General features: G+C 43.9%; 1 protein-coding gene across 1 annotated transcript in view; it reads left to right on the top strand.

Moving 5' to 3' along the window:
* Positions 1 to 21,409: 21,409 nt before the first annotated feature.
* The window catches only part of LOC139582600 (uncharacterized protein C14orf132-like), a 28,801-nt gene continuing 25,760 nt past the window's right edge, over positions 21,410 to 24,450 (top strand). The window contains exon 1 of the mRNA XM_071412741.1: positions 21,410 to 21,653. Coding sequence (XP_071268842.1) covers positions 21,627 to 21,653 — 27 coding nt within the window. The 5' untranslated portion in view covers positions 21,410 to 21,626. The remainder of the gene's footprint in view (positions 21,654 to 24,450) is intronic.

Here is a 24,450-nt window from a genome sequence, read left to right as displayed (position 1 = left end):
TTTCCAGTCGTGGTGATGATTGTAGAATGTTTGTATGAAACATTCACCTGATTTTGCAAGAACATTTCTAGAACACATTTAATATTTTCTTTAAATGTTCCCAGAATGTGAACCTTAAATAAATGTCCTCCTGAAACTTCCTTGTAACATCAGGTGAATGTTTTTGTTTGCACCCTAAAACGAACATTGTAGAATCATGTTTTGGGGACAAATATGTCGTGATGTCCACACATTGTTCTCAGCAGACTGTTCCCACAATCAAATTAAACATTCTGGAACAGATTAAATGTGTTATAGGAACATTCTTGAAAAATTAGATGAATGTTTTATACAAGCATTCTACAATCATCACCACAACTGGACAGTTTGGTGTTATGAGAACATTTGCTGTGACCTAATGAATGTTCTGGGAACCTTCACAGAACAATTTTTGTTTGCTGGGAACTCACACTAAATGCCTACTTTCCCTTAATAAGACACTGTTTAACTTCTTAGCGCTATGGGGTCAGATTTTCTTTTTTTTCTTCAAATAACGTGCCCAACGTAAACGGACATTTTCTCTGGCCCAGATCATAGAATATGCATATAATTTACAGATTAGGATAGAAAACACTCCAAAGTTTCCAAAACTGTCAAAATACTGTCTGTGAGAAAAATAATACTTATTCTGCAAGCGAAATCCTGAGAAAAAGTAAACCGGAAGTGATATTTAAAAAATAAAATAATAAATAAAATAAACAAAAATCTTTGTTTCCTGGCCCGTCTAACCTCCATTTAAAGGGGTATCAACCAGATTGCTTTTCCAATGGCTTCCTCAGGCTGTGACCAGGCTTTAGACATAGTTTCAGGCTTTTATTTTGAAAAATGAACAAGTTTTTTCAAAACTAGTCAAGTGTCCTGAGAATAGTTCCTGCGCGCGAAAGAGGGGCTCCCCATTTTCCGTTTCTCTCTTAAAGAATAGGTTATGGTCCGGTTGAAATATTATCGATTATGTTTGTTAAAGACAACCTGAGGATTGATTATAAAAAAACATTTTAAATGTTTCTACGAACATTTCGGATACTTTTTGGGATTTGTCGAACGGAACACGGCTTTTGTTTTCTCAAAATAATGCGCAACCCAAATGGCGTTTTTTTGTGATAAAAGTAATATTTATCGAACAAAAAGAAGATTTGTTGTGTAACTGGGAGTCTCGTGAGTGGAAACACCCGAAGATTATCAAAGGTAAGCGATTAATTTTATTGCATTTCTTACTTTCGTGACCAAGCTAACCAAGCTAATATAAGGCTAAGCTAATGTAGCATTGAAAGCTACACTCACAAAAGCTTGGATTTCTTTCGCTGTAAAATATATTTTCAAAATCTGACACGATAGGTGGATTAACAACAAGCTAAGCTGTGTTTTGGTATATTTCACTTGTGATTGCATGATTATAAATATTTTTTGTAATATTTTTTAATTTGGCGCCCTGCAATTCAGCGGTTGTTTAGGAAAGTGAACCCGTATTCGGTATCCGTAGCGGAGTGAAGTTAATTCTTCCCATTATGAACCATTGATTTTGTACAGACAATCTAATCGAGATGAGCTGTTCAATTGTATAATTAGCATAACGCAGAATAAACAATAAATGGAAGCCCGAAACCAGAGAGCTTCTACCCATTTGCATTCAAATTAGATTGGCCCACACAAACTACTAAACAATTGATTGTTTCCATGTTTCATTTTTCCTCCCCTTATCCTCTGTTTTGTTCATCAGACATTAAAAGCAATGTGTGGCACCAGACTGGGACGAGTAATAAATCACAGCCCAGTGAGCCCACACTTAGAGACAGATGGCGATTAGAGAAAGAGAGAGAGACAGAGAGAAAGAGAGAGAGAACATTGAGAGAAAGATCGAGACACAAGAGAGAGAGAGATAGAGAGAGAGAGAGGAATAGCTGGACAGATTGAGAGAGAGAGAGAGAGAGAGAGAGAGAGAGAGAGAGAGAGAGAGAGAGAGAGAGAGAGAGAGAGAGAGAGAGAGAGGGAGAGTCAGAGGGAGGAATAGTTGGGCAGATCGAGACAGAAAGAGAGAGCGAGAGCGAGAGATTAATAGTTAGACAGATAGAGATACTGTAGATAGAGAGAGGGAGAGTGAGAGGAATAGTTAGACAGATAGAGATACTGTAGATAGAGAGAGGGAGAGTGAGAGGAATAGTTAGACAGATATAGATACTGTAGATAGAGAGAGGGAGAGGGAGAGGGAGAGGAATAGTTAGACAGATAGAGATACTGTAGATAGAGAGATGGAGAGAGAGGAATAGTTAGACAGATAGAGATACTGTAGATAGAGGGAGAGAGAGAGGAATAGTTAGACAGATAGAGATACTGTAGATAGAGAGATGGAGAGAGAGGAATAGTTAGACAGATAGAGATACTGTAGATAGAGAGAGGGAGAGTGAGAGGAATAGTTAGACAGATAGAGATACTGTAGATAGAGAGAAGGAGAGTGAGAGGAATAGTTAGACAGATAGAGAGGGTGAGCGAGGTGGTGAAACTAGATGTTCTGATTGCGTGTGTTCCAAGTTACGTGGCACTTAGTCTCAGTAGGTCAGGGATGGCTGCCTGGTTAAAACTCCCTGCAATTTTGCTAAACGTTAAATCAGTCCGTTGGGAAGCAACATTTTATTTACTGGGACTATTGTGTTGCTGGGACTATGCACTGTCTGACAATTAAGTCAGCCTCCGACTCCTCTAAAACCGGCTCACCCTTCAAATCTCAGACTACAGCATGATCCATTAGACGTCCTTCAGAGCAGCTTTTCCTCATGCTAGACGTCATAAATTAGCCTTAACTAGCTTTTGTTTTAGTTAGAGTGTGCCACACGAGAGTTCAAGTATGCTGAGTGTTGCGTTGAGTTTCCGAATGCTATTTGAACCCAGGTATTTATATAGATTTATGTATACTGTGTGGGCATGTAGATTAGACAACAATAAACAATGGGACATTGTGTGTGTACAGTATGCACGGCTGCAGCTGTACGACCCAGTTCTCACTGCGTTTGATGTTCTTGTTTGTCAGTTTAATAAGCTTGTCCAGGCTCAGCCTCAGGGACATGACTGTAATACCACGCACACCCAGGTCACCTTACAGAAATAGTTATAATGAAGTACCGCAGATCTACAGTAATACCAAAGACAGTACAGTATGAAGAAAACTGCTTCTCCAATAGAAATCCCTGATCACACTTGCAGGCGATGTCATGGCGACGTTGGCTAGCTAAGCTCATGCATAGAAGCTCGGCATCAGGTCTTACGGCCGTCTTGCACTGAACTGCGCATGTGCAGGCCATCAAATCAAAGGCATGCCTTCAATCCATTTTTTTTTTTTTATGAAAATGAAAACGTGTCAGTTTGTCACTTTTACGAGGTTGGAGTAATAACATGTTCATATACTTAAGACATTGGCTCGAATCTAGGTTGCGCCATTAGATTTCTAAAAATGAACAACTAAGGAATCATTTTTCACTTCTCTCATTGACTTATCAAGCCCCAAACCCCGGCCTGGTGTGTTTGGTCTGTTTCGCAAGCGTTCACGGAAGTCTCGAGACGTTGCTCCTCTGGGTTTAGAAACTCTGTGGTATTACCTTTAATGTAGTCCTACTGTGCTATAAAAGATGGCGTGGGATAAGGCCATTGATTATCGGATCCTTTGACATTGATGCAGAGACAGTGATGTAAAGTGGTTTTTAATTGACCCTCGTGCCTTTGAGAATTTTTTATTATATTATTTACATTCATTTTGATCACTCTATCGGACTAGGAGTGAACCAGGAATAGAAGTGAACCTGGACTTGAAGTGAACCTGGACTAGAATTGAACCAGGACTAGAAGTAAACCAGGACTAGAAGTGAACCTGGACTAGAAGTGAACCAGGACTAGAAGTGAACCAGGACTTAGAAGGGAACCTGGATGAGACGTGAACCTGGATCTGCGAGGACCACCCTATAATCTTTGGTTAAATGTATGGTACACTATATAACGTTGAATGAAAAACGTATCTCTTTGCTTCATAACAAAGAACGTAAGACACATTAGAAACATTAGAGACAAAGAAAACCCAAGTAGGTAATTACTTGACATCAACTGCACACTGTTTCTGGAACGAGAGGAGAGGAAGGATATCAGAAGTGAAAGGTGGTCACACCATCGGTTCCCATCCGTGTAGGGAGCAGGATTGGTCCTGACAGGGGATTCCACAGACCCTTACACCTCCACCTCTCTAGCCACACTGAGCCATATGTACCACCAGCGTTGTCAGATTCTTATTCATGAGATGTCCATCTTATTGAATTTTTTTAATAAGAAGTTAAACGTTTTCTGTATATATACTGTATACTGTATATATATACAGTACCAGTCAAAAGTTTGGACACACCTACTCATTCAAGACTTTTTCTTTATTTGTAGTTTTGATGTCTTCACTCTTATTCTACAATGTAGAAAATAGTAAAAAGAAAGAAATAAAGAAATTACCCTTGTATGAGTAGGTGTGTCCAAACTTTTGACTGGTACTATATATATATATATAGTAAAGCTTGCAAGTAGGCATTTCACTGTACCGTTTACACCTGCTGTATCCTGTGACAAATACACTTTGATTTGATTTTGATTCTCTACATTTCTAGAACAAGTACCAATGGATGGGTTGTCTCTAGGGTCCCAACTGGCTTTAGTTGAGTGGCTTCCATCTTTGGGGAGCCTGAGATGCTATTTTAAGGTAATTTCCTAAAGATTGTCAATCAGGTAATAAGGTGTCACGCCCTGGCCTTAGTATTCTTTGTTTTATTTATTATTTTAGTTAGGTCAGGGTGTGACATGGGGAGTGTATGTGTTTTTGTAGTGTCTAGGGTGGTTGTAAGGTTTAGGGGGTTTATTAGAGTAGTTGGGTTTATGTTTAGTATAGGTATCTAGCTGTGTCTATGGTTGTGTGTAGTTGTCTAGGGAAGTCTATGGTTGCCTGAATGGGTTCTCAATTAGAGACAGCTGGTTATTGTTGTCTCTGATTGGGAGCCATATTTAAGGTAACCATAGGCTTTTGATGTTTGTGGGGTATTGCCTATGTCGATGTTCTATGTTGCTTGTAGGCACTAGTTCATGTTTAGCTTCACGTTCGTCTGTTTTGTTATTTTGTAAAGTGGTTTCGTTTGGTGTTCGGTCTCTTCAAATAAAAGGAAGATGACTTACTTAACACGCGCTGCATGTTGGTCCTCACTCTCTACTATAGACAATCGTGACAGAATACCCCACCAATGCGGGATCAAGCAGCGCGAAAAGCGGCAACAGGAGCAGCGCAAGGAGGAATGGAAATGGGAGCGTAATCTGGACTACACTACGTGGGAGGAGATCGACAGGTGGGCGATCGACCCAGGGCGAGTGCCGGAGTCGAGTGCCGGAGCCAGCCTGGGATTCTCTGGAGCAGTGTGAGGAGGGATACCGGGGAATGGAGGCAGCACGACGACGAGGTAGGAAGCCTGTGAGTCAGCCCAAAAAAATTATTGGGGGGGGGCTTAGAGGTAGTGGGCCGAGGGCAGGTAGGAGACCTGCGCCCACTTCACAGGCTAACCGTGGAGAGCGGGAGTATGGGCGAACACCGTGTTACGCAGTAGAGCACACGGTGTCTCCTGTACGTGTTCATAGCCCGGTGCGGGTTATTCCACCTCCCCGCACTGGTAGGGCTAGATTGGGCATTGAGCCAGGTGCCATGATGCCGGCTCAACGCGTCTGGTCTCCAGTGCGTCTTCTCGGGCCGGCATACATGGCACCAGCCTTACGCATGGTGTTCCCGGTTCGCCTACATAGCCCGGTGCGGGTTATTCCACCTCCCCGCACTGGTCGGGCGACGGGGAGCATTCAACCAGGTAAGGTTGGGCAGGCTCGGTGTTCAAGGGAACCAGTACGCCTGCACGGTCCGGTATTTCCGGCACCACCTCCCCGCCCCAGTCCAGTTCCACCAGTGCCTACACCACGTAACAGGCTTCCAGTGTGTCTCCAGAGCCCTGTTCCTCCTCCACGCACTCGTCTTATGGTGCGTGTCTCCAGCCCGGTACCACCAATTCCGGCACCACGCACTAAGCCTCCTGTGCGTCTCCAGAGTCCTGTGCATCCTGTTGCTGCTCCCCGCACTAGCCCTGAGATGCGTGTCCCCAGTCCGGTACCACCAGTTCCGGCCCCACGCACGAGGCCTAATGTGCGTCCCCAGGGTCCAGTATGCCCTGTTCCTTCTCCCCGCACTAGCCTTAAAGTGCGTGTCCTTAGCCCGGTGCCTCCAGTTCCGGCACCACGCACCAGGCCTACAGTGCGCCTCATCCGGCCAGAGCCATCCGTCTCCCCAGCGCCATCTGAGCCATCCGTCTCCCCAGCGCCATCTGAGCCATCCGTCTCCCCAGCGCCATCTGAGCCATCCGTCTCCCCAGCGCCATCTGAGCCATCCGTCTCCCCAGCGCCATCTGAGCCATCCTTCTCCCCAGCGCCATCTGAGCCATCCGTCTCCCCAGCGCCATCTGAGCCATCCGTCTCCCCAGCGCCGTCTGTGTCATCCGTCTGCCCAGAGCCATTAGAGCCACCCGTCTGTCCCGAGCCGTCAGAGCCGTTAGTCAGTGAGGAGCCGCTAGAGCCATTCGTCAGTCAGGATCTGCCAGAGCCGCCAACCAGACAGGATCTGCCAGAGCCGCCAACCAGACAGGATCTGCCAGAGCCGCCAACCAGACAGGATCTGCCAGAGCCGCCAACCAGACAGGATCTGCCAGAGCCGCCAACCAGACAGGATCTGCCAGAGCCGCCAACCAGACAGGATCTGCCAGAGCCGCCAGCCAGCCGTGAGCAGCCAGAGCCGTCAGCCAGCCGTGAGCAGCCAGATCCGTCAGCCAGCCGTGAGCAGCCAGATCCGTCAGCCAGCCGTGAGCAGCCAGATCCGTCAGCCAGCCGTGAGCAGCCAGATCCGTCAGCCAGCCGTGAGCAGCCAGATCCGTCAGCCAGCCGTGAGCAGCCAGATCCGTCAGCCAGCCATGAGCAGCCAGATCCGTCAGCCAGCCAGGAGCAGCCAGATCCGTCAGCCAGCCATGAGCAGCCAGATCCGTCAGCCAGCCATGAGCAGCCAGATCCGTCAGCCAGCCATGAGCAGCCAGATCCGTCAGCCAGCCATGAGCAGCCAGATCCGTCAGCCAGCCATGAGCAGCCAGATCCGTCAGCCAGCCATGAGCAGCCAGATCCGTCAGCCAGCCATGAGCCGTCCAGCCAGGATCCGCCAGAGCCGTCCAGCCAGGATCCGTCCCTCAGTCCGGAGCTGCCGTCCCTCAGTCCGGAGCTGCCCCTTATCCTGGTGCTGCCCCTTATCCTGGTGCTGCCCCTTATCCTGGTGCTGCCCCTTATCCCGGTGCTGCCCCTTATCCCGGTGCTGCCCCTTAGTCCGGTGCTGCCCCTTAGTCCGGTGCTGCCCCTTAGTCCGGTGCTGCCCCTTAGTCCGGTGCTGCCCCTTAATCCAGTGGGGTTAATGTGGAGGGTGGCCATTTGGAGGAGGCTACGTAAGCGGGTAGTGACTATGGTGGGGTGGGGACCACGACCTGTGCCGGAGCCGCCGCCGTGGAAGGAAGCCCACCCAGACCCTCCCCTAGACTATGTGCTGGTGCGCCCGGAGTTCGCACCTTAAGGGGGGGGGGTTATGTCACGCCCTGGCCTTAGTATTCTTTGTTTTATTTATTATTTTAGTTAGGTCAGGGTGTGACATGGGGAGTGTATGTGTTTTTGTAGTGTCTAGGGTGGTTGTAAGGTTTAGGGGGTTTATTAGAGTAGGGGGTTTATTAGAGTAGTTGGGTTTATGTTTAGTATAGGTATCTAGCTGTGTCTATGGTTGTGTGTAGTTGTCTAGGGAAGTCTATGGTTGCCTGAATGGGTTCTCAATTAGAGACAGCTGGTTATTGTTGTCTCTGATTGGGAGCCATATTTAAGGTAACCATAGGCTTTAGCTGTTTGTGGGGTATTGTCTATGTTTAACGTAAGTAGCTTGTGTGTGCACTTTCGTTTGTAGCTTCACGATCGTTTGTTGTTTTGTTTAGTTTGTATAAGTGTTTTCGTTTCGTGTTCATCTTCATCATTAAAATAAAGAGAAGATGTATTCATATCCCGCTGCGCCTTGGTCCGTCTCTCCACACGTTCGTGACATAAGGGCTCTAATACTTAAGGTGGAACTGACAGCATTTTAGCAACATGCAATATTATTCAAATCTGTTCATATACACCTCCAGGAAGAAACTGGAGACTTTTTAAAACATTTTCTGACAAGCGAGCACCATGATATGGTCATTTTCACGTTTTCATACATTCATAGAATGTTTGGGTATAACGTAGGGTAAGGTATTTGTGACAATTCTATAGCAATATAGAGTGGGAAAGCAGCCGTGCATTTAGACAATGAATAGACAATGCAGTAAATAACCCCCCCACCCAAAAAACATCTGTCTAGTCCAGGACCATAGTTTACACAGACCGGTATGCCATAGCCAATCAGAGCTACAGTAGGCCTATATGCAAATAAGTAATTTATTTTGTGTATTTTGTGTTTATATTTTTCTTCATTAAATATTAATCATGCATTGAACTGAATTCATCTATTGTGCCTTACTATATGTCAGATTTTTTTTTGTTGCTAATATTATGATTGTCTGTTTGTATACTAGCTGCAAAGTCATTAAAATGCTGTCAGTTCCACTTTAAGGTGACCAGATACCCAGAAGGACTTAGAACCATGTCAACCCCTTCTCTCCTGACTTACACTATGGCTCTTAAAAGCTAACAAGATTCTCTGTGTTCCTCTTCTAAGCTTTCTGTGCCCAACACTTCCCCGTTGCCTATGTCTGATCAGCACACACACACACATATTACGAGAGGCAGCCGCTGTCCAGGGTGTTTAGTTGGAGTCATTTGGTACGCTAAAGCCCGTAGTTTTTTTTACCCTAAATAAAAGATAAGTATGAAATTGCACAATAGCAAAGGGATTTCTCAAGCCAACTTTATACTCAGTACAAGCTTGACTGAGAAATCAAACAGGTTTGAGATTAGTTAGAACTTACTTTTAAAAGTACATAGTCTCCATAAACAGTAGAAAGCATCTGAAAACTAAATGTGTATTGTATTTCAATTGCCATGCCAAAAGAAGAAGTGACCACACTAAATATCAAACGGCCAAAAAACGATCTATTTCTAGAGATGTTCTGATATATTTTACTTGCTGCGTCAAAATGAGAAAAAGTGAAGACAAAGAAAGTATCAGACTAATTGATTTATTCTTAATACATAATATAAAGGCTCCATCAGCAATTTTATTGACTGTCTGGAGGCCTTGGCATAAATTAATTTCCTCTCGGATACACACATTGCTCTATTTCTCTGCGCTGGTCCAATCATGGCATTCATGTGTGTCTCTTATGCAATAAGATATAACACCTCGACATGCATCATCAATGGTTGGCTTCATCTACTGTACATAGAGGGAGAGGTTGTCCTTCATCAAGGTGAATGGGGAAACAGGGGGTGATACTGTATTGGTCTTTAGATTGGGAGGAGGGTTCGTCTTTGGAGTCAGTATTTACTGTGCATTGAAGGGTGTCCTCTCCAAAGGGTAATCCATAACGATGCACTGAATGTCAACCATGGCGCCGGCAGAGTGTAATAAACACGAGGGGAGACAGAGTTGGTTTCAAGCGCAGGGCGCAGCAGGTGTTTCTTACAAAGGACCACAGGAGGAGGCAGGTAGGTCATGCACAGGAGGTCCAAAAGGGCAACATTACAGCCAGGGAAAAGGCTAGTAACGTAGTCCGGGAGATCAAGCAATAGGTAGATAACAGGAAATCCGATAGGCTAAAGTGCAGGCAGGGAATAGGCAAAAGGCATCGTTAGTGAGGCAGGCAAAAACTATCATACAAGGGAGGAGTAAATCACAGGAAGAAACAGCGCTCTGAAAGACGTGTGTCACAAAACAAACAATACCTCAGTGATGGGGTGCAAAGAACTGAAATAAATAGTGTGTGATAAAGACAGAATTCAGGTGATTGGGATCTGGAGAGTGAGCTGCATTCAGTGGATCTATGTGTTTGAGAGTGTGAGCTGGAAAGTGGGCTGGGAAGTGAGCTGCGTTCAAGGGATCTACATGTTTGAGGGTGTGAGTTTGAAGCAGACATAACACAGAGATGGTTGCCTCGCTTCGCATTCTTGGGAAACTATGCAGTATTTAGTTTTTTTTTATGTATTCATTTTTACATTGTTACCTAAGGAAATCTTAACTTCTCTAGGATAGGGGGCAGCATTTTCACGTTTGGATGAAAAGTGTGCCCAGAGTAAACTGCCTCCTACTCAGTCCCAGATGCTAATACAGTGGGGAGAACAAGTATTTGATACACTGCCGATTTTGCAGGTTTTCCTACTTACAAAGCATGTAGAGGTCTGTAATTTTTTATCATAGGTACACTTCAACTGTGAGAGACGGAATCTAAAACAAAAATCCTGAAAATCACATTGTATGATTTTTAAGTAATTAATTTGCATTAATTTGCAACAGTCGTTGTGCAAGTTGGAACAGGTGTTTTTCTGGATCAAACGCGCGAAATAAATGGACATTTTGGATATATATATCGATGGAATTAATCGAACAAAAGGACCATTTGTGATGTTTAAGGGACATATTGGAGTGCCAACAGAAGAAGCTCGTCAAAGGTAAGGCATGAATTATATCTTTATTTCTGCATTTTCTGTCGCGCCTGGAAGGTTGAAATATGATGGTCTGTGATTGTTAGCTGGGGTGCTGTCCTCAGATAATAGCATCGTTTGCTTTCACCGTAAAGTAGCCGACCCAAAACAACGACGCCGCATAATGGGCAGACAGAGCGGTATTCTGGTCAGGCGCCGTAGACGTGCACATCGCTCACATGAGTATACTTGAGTATACTTCTCGCCAATGTCAAGTCTCCTGACAACAAGGTAGACAAATTAGAGCAAGGGTTGCCTTCCAGAGAGACAGAGAATGTAACATTCTCTGTTTCACAGAAACATGGCTCTCTCGGGATATTTTGTCGGAATTGGTTCAGCCACTGGGCTTCTCCATGCATCTCGCCGACAGAGATCAACACCTCTCTGGGAAGAGGAAGGGCGGGGGTTTATGCTTTATGATTAACGACTCATGTTGTAATCATAACAACATACAGGAACTCAAGTCCTTCTGCTCACCTGACCTAGTAGTCCTTACAATTCCTTACGACCATTTTACCTACCAAGATAATTCTCGTCAGTTATAGTCACAGCTGTGTACATTCCCCCTCAAGCGAACACCAAGACGGCCCTCAAGGAACTTCACTGGACTCTATGTAAACTGGAAACCATATAGGCTGCATTTATTGTAGCTGGGGATTTTAACAAAGCAAATAAGAGAACAAGGCTACCTAAATTATATCAGCATTTTGATTACACAACTCGCAGGGCTAATACTCTCGATCACTGCTACTCTAACTTCCGCGATACATACAAAGCCCTCTCCCTCCCTCCCTTGGGCAAATCCGACCACGACGCCATCTTGCTCGTTCCGTCTTACAGGCAGAAACTCAAACAGGATAAACCAGTGACGAGAACGATTCAATGCTGGTCTGACCAATCGGAAGCCACGCTTCAAGATTGTTTTGATCACACGGACTGGAATATGTTCCGGTCAGCCTCAGAGATCAACATTGACCTATACGCTGATTCGGTGAGTGTGTATTTTAAGAATTGCATTGGAGATGTTGTACCCACTGTGACTATTAAAACCTACCCAACCAGGAACCGTGGATAGATGGCGGCATTCACGCAAAACTGAAAGCGCGATCCACCGCATTTAACCATGGAAAGAGGTCTGGAAATATGGCTGAAATTAGACAGTGTAGTTATTACCTCCGCAAGGCAATCAAACAAGCGAAATGCTGGTACAAGGACAAGGTAGAGTCGCAATTCAACGGCTCAGACACGAGACGTATGTGGCAGGGTCTACAGGAAGTCACAGACTACAAAACCAAAAACAGTCACGTCATGGACAACGACATCACGCCTCCAGACAAACTAAACACCTTATTTGCCCGCTTTGAGGATAATACAGTGCCACCGTCACGGCTCGCTAACAAAGACTGCGTCCCCCCTCTCCTTCTCCGTGGCTGACGTGAGTAAATCATTTAAACTTGTTAACCCTCGCAAGGCTGCTGGCCCAGACGGCATCCCTAGCCACGCCCTCAGAGCATGCGCAGACCAGCTGGCTGGTGTGTTTACGGACATATTCAATCGCTCCCTATCCCAGTCTGTTGTCCCCACATGTTTCAAGATGGCTACCATTGTTCCTGTACCCAAGAAGGCAAAGATAACTGAACTAAATGACTACCGGCCCGTAGCACGCACTTCTGTCACCATGAAGTGCTTTGAGAGGCTAGTCAAAGATCATATCACTGCCACCTTACCGGCCACCCTAGACCCAATTAAGTTTGCATACCACCCCAACAGGTCCACAGATGATGCAATCGCCATCACAATGCACACTGCACCATCCCATCTGGACAAAAATAATACCTATGTAAGAATGCTGGTCATTGACTACAGCTCAGCATTCAACACCATAGTACCCTCCAAGCTCATCATCAAGCTGGAGGCCCTGGGTCTCAACCCCACACTGTGCAACTGGGTCCTGGACTATCTGACGGGCCGCCCCAAGGTGGTGAAGGTAGGAAACAACATCTCCACTTCGCGCCCCACAAGGGTGTGTGCTCAGCCCTCTGCTGTACTCCCTGTTCACCCACGACTGCGTAGCCATGCACGCCTCCTACTCAATCATCAAGTTTGCAGACGACACAACAGTAGTGGGCTTGATCACCAACAACAACGAGACAGCCTACAAGGAGAAGGGAAGGACACTCAGAGTGTGGTGACAGGAAATCAACCTCTCACTCAACGTCAACAAAACAAAGGAGATGATCATGGACTTCAGGAAACAGCAGAGGGAGCACCCCCTATCCACATCAAAGGGACATCAGTGGAGAAGGTGGAAAGTTTTAAGTTCCTCGGCATACACATCACAGACAAACTGAAACGATCCACCCACACAGACAGTGTGGTAAAGAAGGCGCAACAGCGCCTCTTCAACCTCTGGAGGATGAAGAAATTTGGCTTGTCACCCAAAACCCTGACAAACTTTTACAGATGCACAATCGAGAGCATCCTGTCGGGCTGTATCACAGCCTGGTACGGCAACTGCACTGCCCTCAACAGCACGGCTCTCCAGAGGGTAGTGCGGTCTGCACATCACATCGCCGGGGGCAAACTACCTGCCATCCATGACACCTACAACACCCGATGTCACAGGAAGGCCAAAAAGATCATCAACGTCAATAACCACCCGAGCCACTGCCTGTTCACACCGCTATCATCCAGAAGGCGAGGTCAGTACATGTGCATCAAAGCTGGGACCGAGAGATTGAAAAACAGCTTCTATCTCAAGGCCAACAGACTGCTAAACAGCAATCACTAACTCAGAGGATGCAGCCAACATTGAGACCAATCACTGGACACTAGTAAATGGATCACTAGTCACTTTAAACAATGACACTTTAAATAAGGCCACTTTAATAATGTTTACATATCTTACATTACTCATATCACATGTATATCTTCTTATGGCTGCAGTCCCGGTAACGGGACCGATATGACAACAGCCAGTCCAAGTGCAGGGCGCCAAATTCAAAACAGAAATCTCATAATTAAAATTCCTCAGACATTCATGTGTCTTATATCATTTTAAAGGTAATCTTGTTGTTAATCCCACCAAAGTGTCCGATTTCAAATAGGCTTTTCAGCGAAAGCACTACAAACGATTATGTTAGGTCACCACAAAACCACAATAATCACAGCCATTTTTTCCAGCTAAAGATAGCTTCACAAAAACCAGAATAGAGATAAAATGAATCATTAACCTTCGATTATTTTCATCAGATGACACTCATAGGACTTCATGTTACACAATACATGTATGTTTTGTTTGATTAAATTCCTATTTATATCAAAAATCTGAGTTTACATTGAGGCGACTAGATTCACTAAATGCAAAAACATCAAGTGACTTTGCATAGCCCATCGTTTCAACAGAAAATACATAAATATAGATGATAATAGAAGTTATACACATTGAATTATAGATATACCTCTCCTTAATGCAACCGCTATGTCAGATTTCAAAAAAACTTTACGGAAAAAGAAACGCACGCTATAATCTGAGACGGCGCTCAAAAATAGCATACCACAGCTGCAAAGATGGCGTCACCATAAACACAAAAATACATGATAAATATTCCATTACCTTTGATGATCTACATCAGAAAGCACACCAGGAATCCCAGGTCCACAATAAATGTTTGTTTTGTTCGAAAAAATCCGTTATTTATGTCCAAATACCTTCTTTTGTTAGCGCGTCTGGTTTACATATCCAAACGCTAATTCTGGTCAGCGTTATATCGGACAAAAACTTAAAAATGTGATATTACCGGTCGAAGAAACATTTCAAACTAAGTACTGAATCAATCATTAGGATGTTTTTAATATATAGCTTCAATAAAGTTCCAACCGGAGTATTCTTTGTTCTCTTCGTGAGCAATGGAACGTCAGTGGCTTCCATGAAGAAAAAGCATGATCAGGAAATGGCTGCTTGATGGACACCTGACTGATTCTGCTCTCATTCTCTCCCACAACATCATAGAAGTCTCATTGAAATTTCTATTGATGGTTGACATCTAGTGGAACCCCTAGGCAGTGCAACATCATTAATAGCTCAAGTGGATTTCTTTAGGGACTCTGGTGAATACACACAGGCTCAGATTTCTGACTTCTTGTTTTGATTTCAACTCAGGATTTTGCCTGCCAATATGAGTTCTGTTAATCTCACAGACATAATTCAAACAGTTTTAGAATCTTTAGAGTGTTTTCTATCCAATACTAATAATAATATGCAAATATTAGGAACTATGACTGAGGAGCAGGCCGTTTGATATGGGCACCTTTCATCCAAGCTACTCAATACTGCCCCTTCAGCCATAAGAAGATATACTGTATTTTATACCATCTATTGCACCTTGCCTATGCTGCTCGGCCATCGCTCATCCATATACTTATATGTACATATTCTCGTTCACCCCTTTAGATTTGTGTGTATTAGGTAGTTGTTGGGGAATTTTTAGATTACTTGTTAGATATTACTGCACTGTCAGAACTAGAAGCACTCGCATTAACATCCGCTAACCATATGTTTAGCTTCATCATACTAACTACAATAAATCTATGCCATTTTGATTAGCTTCATCATACTAACTACAATAAATCTACACCATTTTGATTAGCTTCATCATACTAACTACAATAAATCTACGCCATTTTGATTAGATTCATCATACTAACTACAATAAATCTACGACACCCTGTCTCCTCTATGACTACAATTTATAGCATGGAATGTGTATACACACGTAAAAAGGTTTCTGGAGTTGATGACTGTGGCGTTGCACAAGGAACTTTCTGGAGTTATTGACTGTTGCAATGCACAAAAAGCTTTCTTCTCCCTTCAACTAAAGGTCACGTCTGTGAAGCTATCCAATGAGTCTGTTCCTGCCGGTCAGGAAACTAGACCCATCATGCAGAAATAACTCTTGTGGAAATGCTGGAGGTTACTCTGGCCTGTCTCGATCTCCAGCTGACTGAAGGTGCAGACATTGGAGTCGCTGCTCTGTTCCACCTGTAAGCAAAGTCTTTTGACCTCTATGGAGATTGACTTTTAAAAGAATGTTATAGTACAGGGACCATCAATTCAGTTTGTTTAAGAGTGCAACCCTCCACTGTTGTCATATCTATTTTAATGGAAAGGAAGATACTGTGCCACAGAAATCCAACTGCGACTTCTTTCCTCCGAGGACAAAGTTGACATCACACACATGATCCTGGTCTCTGCTATGAATAAAGCTTTCTGTTGTGGTAACCTCTGCTGTGTCTAACATACCATCATGGTGTTGAGTCTGTATTGCTAGAGGCAGACTTAACACATCCAAAAGGTGTGGGTATTTATTTATGTGTGTGTGTGGGCGGAGGGTTCTGGGCCAGCAGCTGAGTTCACAAAGTATAGGTCAGCCACACACATGACAGTGGACCAACCGGAGCAGAAAATCTGAACCCGTGGAGTCCCTCAAAACACACACATACACACAAAACCACGTATACCCCCACACGCGCACGTCTGAGCGGTCACCGAAAAAGAAACACATTCTTACTTAGAGTGCCAGTCACCTCCCTGAGACGACCACAGAAATGGGTCTCACTCGGCAAATGGGTTCAGGGGGAGCAGCCAGGGCTGTCTGAGACTGTCTGGAACAAACAGGTGGACAAGACATCAGGACACCTCTAATTTACACGTACCATGAGGAGCTCTGATCTCAAACCTCGCCATGAGTTATGGTGTCTGTCACAGGAGATCGCCATGTCCTTGGAGACCACGTCCACAGGTATAAGACCAACCATGTATAGCTGCACATAAAGAAGGGCCCACTTGAATCCGACTATAGTCTCAAGGCTTGAGACAGCGGCTTTCAAAATGATATACTGTAGGGTTACCAAGGGATTCCATTTGAATCTGGATGGAACAAACCAACGACTCACAACCCAAGCTGTAAATCAAACGCCATTCTATGGTAATCTCATTCCCAAAGAAAGAACTAGAGTGGTGTTATATAAACCTGGCAAGCTTCCAAACACATTCTCTCTTTCTATGTGTCTCAAAAGAGGGCGAGTCATTCCATGAACTCTTATTTGTCAGCTTAGCATATTTGTCATAACATATCTTTATAATATTCAAACAAGAGGCCTGAAAGGCTTGAGTCCAATAAAAACAGGGAAAGCTGAAAGCAAATCATGTTTCAGCACCAATAAAGCCACAAGCGTGGAAGTGGATATGTGGGAACGTGAAATGGCAATGCCTCCTCATCCCAACTTCAACCATTCAGCAAGACTCAGCAAAAAGCTCCACTGGCCCATGAGTCAGACCGATCTGTGTGAGGCCGACTCAATCTGATGCATTCTGTGCACCAAAACAATATTTTACTGCTAAAACACCATGACAATAAAACAATTACACCATCTACACCACAGTGATCCCGAGATTTAAATAGACACCTGGGATGTCATTTATACCAAACAACGATAGTGGTAAGTCGCTAGGGAGCATTGCTCTTATCTTCAGCATCTTAATTATAACTTCAGTGATTGCCCGCTTTGGATGCTCTGAGGCAGTATCTTGTTGCTGAAAGCTTATAGGCAGTGTAATGCACTAGGTACAGTGCCTTGCAAAATTATTCATCCACCCTTGGCGTTTTTCCTATTTTCTTGCATTACAACCTGTAATTTACATAGATTTTCATTTGGATTACATGTAATGGACATAAACAAAATAGCCAAAATTGGTGAAGTGAAATGAAAAAAATCACTTGTTTCAACAAAACAAAAAAAGTTTAAAAAAAATGTGGTGCGTGCATATGTATTCACCCCGTTTGCTATGATCCCCTAAATAAGATCTGGTGCAACCAATTACCTTCAGAAATCACATAATTAGTTAAATAAAGTCCACCTGTGTGCAATCTAAGTGTCTACACATATCTACACCTGTTCTGAAAGGCTCCGGAGTCTGCAACACTACTAAGCAAGGGGCACCAACAAGCAAGTGGCGCCATGAAGACCAAGGAGCTCTCCAAACAGGTCAGGGACAAACTTGTGGAGAAGTACAGATCAGGGTTGGGTTATAAAAAAATATCTGAAACTTTGAACATCCCACGGAGCACCATTAAATCCATTATTAAAAAATGGAAAGAATATGGCACCGTAACAAACCTGCCAAGAGAGGGCCGCCCACCAAAACTCATGGACCAGGCAAGGAGAGCATTCATCAGAGAGGCAACAAAAGAGACCAAAGATAACCCTGAAGGAGCTGCAAAGCTCCACAGCGGAGATTGGCGTATCTGTCCATAGGACCTCTTTAAGCCATACACTCCACAGAGCTGGGCTTTACGGGCGAGTGGCAAGAAAAAAGCCATTGTTAAAGAATAAAATAAGCAAATACGTTTGGTGTTCGCCAAAAGGCATGTGGGAGACTCCCCAAACATATGGAAGAAGGTACTCTTGTCAGATGAGACTAAAATTTAGCTTTTGGACATCAAGAAAAACGCTATGTCTGGCGCAAACCCAACACCTCTCATCACCCTGAGAATACAATACCCACAGTGAAGCATGGTGGTGGCAGCATCGTGCTTTGGGGGTGTTTTTCATCGACAGGGACTGGGAAGCTGGTCAGAATTGATGGAATAATGGATGGCGCTAAATACAGGCAAATTCTTGAGGGAAACCTGATCCAGTCTTCCGGAGATTTGAGACTGGGACGGAGGTTCACCTTCCAGCAGGACAATGACCCTAAGCATACTGCTAAAGCAACACTTTAAGGGGAAACATTTAAATGTCTTTGAATGGCCTAGTCAAAGCCCAGACCTCAATCCAATTGAGAATCTGTGGTATGACTTAAATATTGCTATACACCAGCGGAACCCATCCAACTTGAAGGAGCTGGAGCAGTTTTGCCTTGAAGAATGGGAAAAACCACCAATGGCTAGATGTGCCAAGTTTATAGAGACATAACCCAAGAGACTTGGTGGCTCTACAAAGTATTCACTTTAGGGGGGGTGAATAGTTATGCACGCTCAAGTTTTCCGTTTATTTGTCTTATTTCTTGTTTGTTTCACAATAAAAAATATTTAGCATCTTCACAGTGTATGTTGTGTAAATCAAATGACACAACCTCCCCAAAAATCTATTTTAATTCCAGGTTGTAAGGCAACAAAATAGGAAAAATGCCAAGGGGGGTGAATACTTTCGCAAGCCACTGTATGCCTTATCGGGTTTATGGTCAAAATCAGAGCTGGTATGGAACTTGTCGATATGGCTGTATTGTTTCACCCAGAGCCATGGACATAATGACTTGTAAAGTAGCAGAGTAATTAAATAACCACATGTGACCATGTGAGAAGTAATAATGTTGTAATAACTGTCGTCATAAAACAGAGAATGTAGCTTTTCTCTATTGTACTGTACAGTCAATATCCTGTACTGTACAGTGCCATTTCAGTGTTTTTGAGGAAAGTACTGTTGGACATGACCTTTGACCGGGCTCAAGGGTGTTACTTGTAAGAAGGTGGAGGGGGTCATGAAATTGACGTATAAAAATAAACAGAAAGACTACAGTCAAGTTGAGTCTGGTTTTTAAAAGAGTAACATATGAAAAACGATCAAAGTTGCAGGTAGTTGGTTGCTCAGCAGGTTAGTCTCTCCCCAACCCAAATTATTCCTGAGAGGCTGGAAAAAAGCAGTGGATGAAATATTGATGAGTTTAAGAGATCCCATGGGTAATATCTGTCTGGGTCTCGGAGATGATACATCAATCAGGGCCAGCCCCAGGCATAAGCGACATAAGTGGTCACTGGGGGGCCCCTGACCAATTATTATTTTATTTTTTTAAACAGTCGGGGACTCAACTTACTATTGAGAGTAAGAATATTAGAATAAACCAGGTGCAATTTCTACATTTGTTTGGGCATCAGCAGTTTTTGCTTGCAATGTCAGTCCCTGACAGTCACTCAAGTAGCCTTGTCAGCTAACAATTTTCTGATTGGTAGCTAGTCTAGCCTCTTATCTAAACTTGTAGTAATCATGGCCGTATACCGACAGGGCACGCAGGGCACGTGCCCAGGGGCCCACAATTGATTTTGATGGTCATTCTCACTTCGATAGCATTAGTCATGACAAAATGTGTAGAATTGCAAGAAATTAGCTTGAAAAATGCAAAGATTTCTCTCCACCCCTGTCACGACTTCCGCCGAAGTTGGTTACCCATTTATTGTATTGTTCTGTTATGGTGGTTTTATGTTGGTTAAATGACACCGTTGTAAATCAGTTTTCGCTCTCCTGCGACTGACTTCTCTGCCGCCAGTACGCACCTCACTACAGAATTACGACCCAAACTATGGAGTCAGCAGGAGCAGGTACGCCGGGTTTAGGGGTGGAGGAGCGCGTCCGTGAGCACGCAGCAATGCTTCACCATCTTGGCCCCGCCATGGACCACGTTGTCCAGACAATAGACCGCTGGGAGAGACGGGGAGTTCTTCCAGCCTCCACAAGCACAAGCACAACCGCTGGGAGAGACGGGGAGTTCTTCCAGCCTCCACAAGCACAAGCGGGGTCTCCCCTGAGCGCCCCTCTTCCTCCTGGTCCCAGTGGGATTTGTCTCTCCCTGCCCCAGGAATACGATGGGAAGGCTGCGAACTGCCAGCGGTTCCTTTTACAACTGTACCTATACCTGGCCACCGTACACCTGGCAAATACCTGGCAAAATGGGTAGAATTGCAGGAAATTAACTGTAAAACCGCAAAATAATTATCTCTGCCCCATGGAGAAATGAGTAGAATTGCATTAAATGTTTTAGAAAACAGCTAAAAATTCTCAATGCCCCATGCCATGGCAAAATATGTATAATTGCAGAAAACTCTCTTTAAAATGACAACATTTTCTCTATGCCCCGTGGCGAAATGTATAGAATTGCAGGAAATGTGTTAGAACATTGCTTGTTTAGGGCCCCCAAAAGGCTAGGGTCATAATTTATCTGGTTAAAATATATAAATAGAATATGTATGTATTGGAAAGGATATCAGCTGGAAGACCAATTTTGATGTACTGTAATTTGTATTCCATATCATATTAAGAAGTGGTGGAATAGTCGGGTGGACATTAATGGTGTAATAGCCAAGATGGAAGCTAGGATACTTTGTTTAAATGGCTAGAAATAAACCATTTGAGTAGCAGTTATAGCTCTGATCTAAGTGATTACCCTGACTGAAAGTCATTTGCATACACATAAAATATTGGCTACTACACTACACTAGAGAGTTCATTACCTGTGTTTAGGCAAAACATTTTATGATCTTCGCTCTCAAAGCCATCGTAAACTTTTTAATTGACTATTTCATCCCTTTTAGACATTGCATTTCCTTCTTCCAAACTCCCAATGAGCTTTGAGTTAAATAGTGTTGTATCTTGTTGTATCTCAAAATGAACTGATGAATGTGCGACGAGTAGGCGAAACAAACCAGTTAGACTCCGTCATCACTAGGAAAACACGGCGTGATTGGCAGTTAGGGTTCATGTCACTGTAGGCTATTCAAAAAGAGGGCAAAAGGTGCGACATCAGGATCTTGTGGTTCTCTTGATAATAAAGGGTCTCTCTCTCTCTTTCTCTCTCGGCTGTTGCGCTCTTTCCCTCTCTCTGTAAATGCTTTCGTCTGTTCAAATTCCATAGTCGCCTAGCCGGCTGCACTTACTTTCATACGCTATAAACGTTGGCTGGATCTGAAAATGCAATTTTGATGGGAAGAACGTTCTAATGTCCTTCTGAGGAATACAAGGGCGACTCGACACTGTTTCAAGATAGACAAAGGTGTCCTCACACGCGTATCACAATGGATCTCTCATTTATGGCTGCGCAGGTAAGTCCTAGTGACATTTTTGTTATTATTAATCAATAGAAGTTATGTGGGGTTTCCATGCAATTGTCGGAGAATAATTATTTGAACGAATATTTTGAAAAGCCTACTAACGTGCATAAGGTAGTAAGGAAAATAACAACATGTATTATGTATGGCGTCTGTCTGTTTATGGGGTCAATTATAGCCTGCCGACAAGGAGTAGGGATACGCACGAAGTTTCTCTCTCGGTGAACTTGATTTCGTCATCAACAAGCTGAAATAAACGTTCGCGGTTCCCACCCTAAACCTTGAGATCAATATCATATTTTATTAGGTCAACCAACTTGTTGATTTATTCAAAACGGTATGTTTGGTCAGTAGTAGATAGGAAATTATACGATCTTAAATATAATAGTGAACAAAAATATAAACGCAACATGCAACAATTTCAATGATTTTACCGAGTTACAGTTCATATAATGAAATCAGTCATTTAAAATCAATAAGTTAGGCCCTGACCTATGAATTTCACATGACTAGGCAGTGTTGCACCCACTGGCTGGGCCTGGCTTCCCAATCAGAATGAGTTTTCCCCCACAAAATGGCTTTATTACAGACAGAAATACTCCCCAGCACCCTGTCAGACGATCCCACAGGTGAAAAAGACAGATGTTGAGGTCTGTGGTTGTCAGGCTGGTTGGAAGTACTGCCAAATTCTCTAAAACGATGTTGGAGGCAGCATATGGTAGAGAAATGAACATTCAGTTCTCTGGCATCAGCTCTGGTGGACAATCCTGCAGTCAGCATGCCAATTGCAAATCTTGAGACATCTGTGGCATTGTGTTCTGGGACAAAACGGCACATTTTAAAGTGTACTTTTACGTCCCTGCTGTAGCACAAGGTGCTCCTGTGTAATGATCATGCTGCTTAATCAGCTTCTTGATATGCCACTCCTGTCAGGTAGATGGATTATTTTGGCAAAGGAGAAATGCTCACTAACATGGGGAGAAAAAAGAGAGAGAGAGAAATAAGCTTTTTGTTTTCATGGAAAATGTCTGGTATTTTTTATTTCAGCTCATGAAACATGAGACCAAGACATTACAGGTTGCGTTTATATTTTTGTTCAGTTTAGATCAATATCCATTAAGATAGTATAATGGCAGGCTACCGTGTCATAGTACCAATATGTGATTCACAATGCAATACTACATTTTAGTAATTTAGCAGACACTCATCCAGAGCGACTTATAGTAGTGAGTGCATACATTTTCGTACTGGTCCCCTGTGGGAATCAAACCCACAACACTGGTGTTGCAAGCACCATGCTCTACCAACTGAGCCATACGGGACCACCACTACCTTGAACATGTAACTCCACATAAAGACTCTAATAAATTAAACTTGTCCATGGACAAATGTTGGACAAATGTTTATGACTCACCTTCATTTTTATTGCTAGCCCACTTTAATTTATCTGATTATGAGTGTGATGCCCTCAGGGCTGCTCATGCATATACATGAAGGTGGCAAGCTATGTCTTTTAGAAAACATGGGTGTCATTAGGGTGGGCAAGGGGAGAGAAGACAATTTTACCTGTTTCCTACTTACCTAAATTCTAATTACCCCCATCCTACATACATGTATTCTACTTACCATATCCTACTTATCTGGATCCTACTTACCCGGATCCAACTTATCTTTATCCTACTTACCTGTATCCTACCTCTGCTCTTGACAAGAGACATGTTCAAACCACATGATGGTGTGTATAGACCACATGATGCTTTATCACCCAGTTGTGGTCTATAAGATCAGGATGTGCCTTCAGCTTGTGAGGTTCATCAGTTTGGTGTAGCTTCTGAGCTGGTCTTAGAGAGAGATGATCTCAGCCTTCAGCTTGTGAGGTTCATCAGTTTGGTGTAGCCTCTGAGCTGGTCTTAGAGAGAGATGACCTCAGCCTTCAGCTTGTGAGGTTCATCAGTTTGGTGTAGCCTCTGAGCTGGTCTTAGAGAGAGATGACCTCAGCCTTCAGCTTGTGAGATTCATCAGTTTGGTGTAGCCTCTGAGCTGGTCTAAGAGAGAGATGACCTCAGCCTTCAGCTTGTGAGGTTCATCAGTTTGGTGTAGCCTCTGAGCTGGTCTTAGAGAGAGATGACCTCAGCCTTCAGCTTGTGAGGTTCATCAGTTTGGTGTAGCCTCTGAGCTGGTCTTAGAGACAGATGACCTCAGTCTTAGTGTGTTTGACACAATACCACATCTTCATTGTTATTTCTTTGCCACTTGCTAGTCCCATCCAATATCTTTGACTGCTGCTTGGGTGTTAGCCATGTGTGTGTGACTAATATAAATATGTCAATTAGCAGAGGCTTTTATCTCAAGTAATTTACAGTCAAATGTCTACACATTTCCATATGGGTGGCCCCAGTGGGTATCAAACCCATAATCCTGGCATTTGCAAGCGCCATGCTCTACCAACTGAGCCATGTAGAGCGGTATCAGCTGAAGTCCCTTGTATTTACAGGCTTTCTGATATAGAGATAAAAGTTTTCAATGCTGCGAAGTGATGGCCGATGGGAGGACGTCATCGGTCAGACAGAGGGGTTGACACAGCTCTGCCTGCCACCTTGAGCGAGCACTCCATTAGTCTCTGTCAGAGGTGCCATGTCTCTCTGCCTGGCCTCTCTACCATGCTCCCCGCTCTGCCCAGTGTCATCTCGCCCTCGATGCCCTAGCTGACAAGCAGGAGGTAGTCACTTTAATATTAATGCTGGAGATGCTGGAGAGCCTGCCTAGTTACCAAGTTCTGTCATAGCAGACC

Source organism: Salvelinus alpinus, chromosome 8, assembly GCF_045679555.1.
Source record: "Salvelinus alpinus chromosome 8, SLU_Salpinus.1, whole genome shotgun sequence".
In the NCBI taxonomy this organism is placed as follows: Eukaryota; Metazoa; Chordata; class Actinopteri; order Salmoniformes; family Salmonidae; genus Salvelinus; species Salvelinus alpinus.
This window is presented reverse-complemented; position numbering and strand designations above follow the sequence as displayed.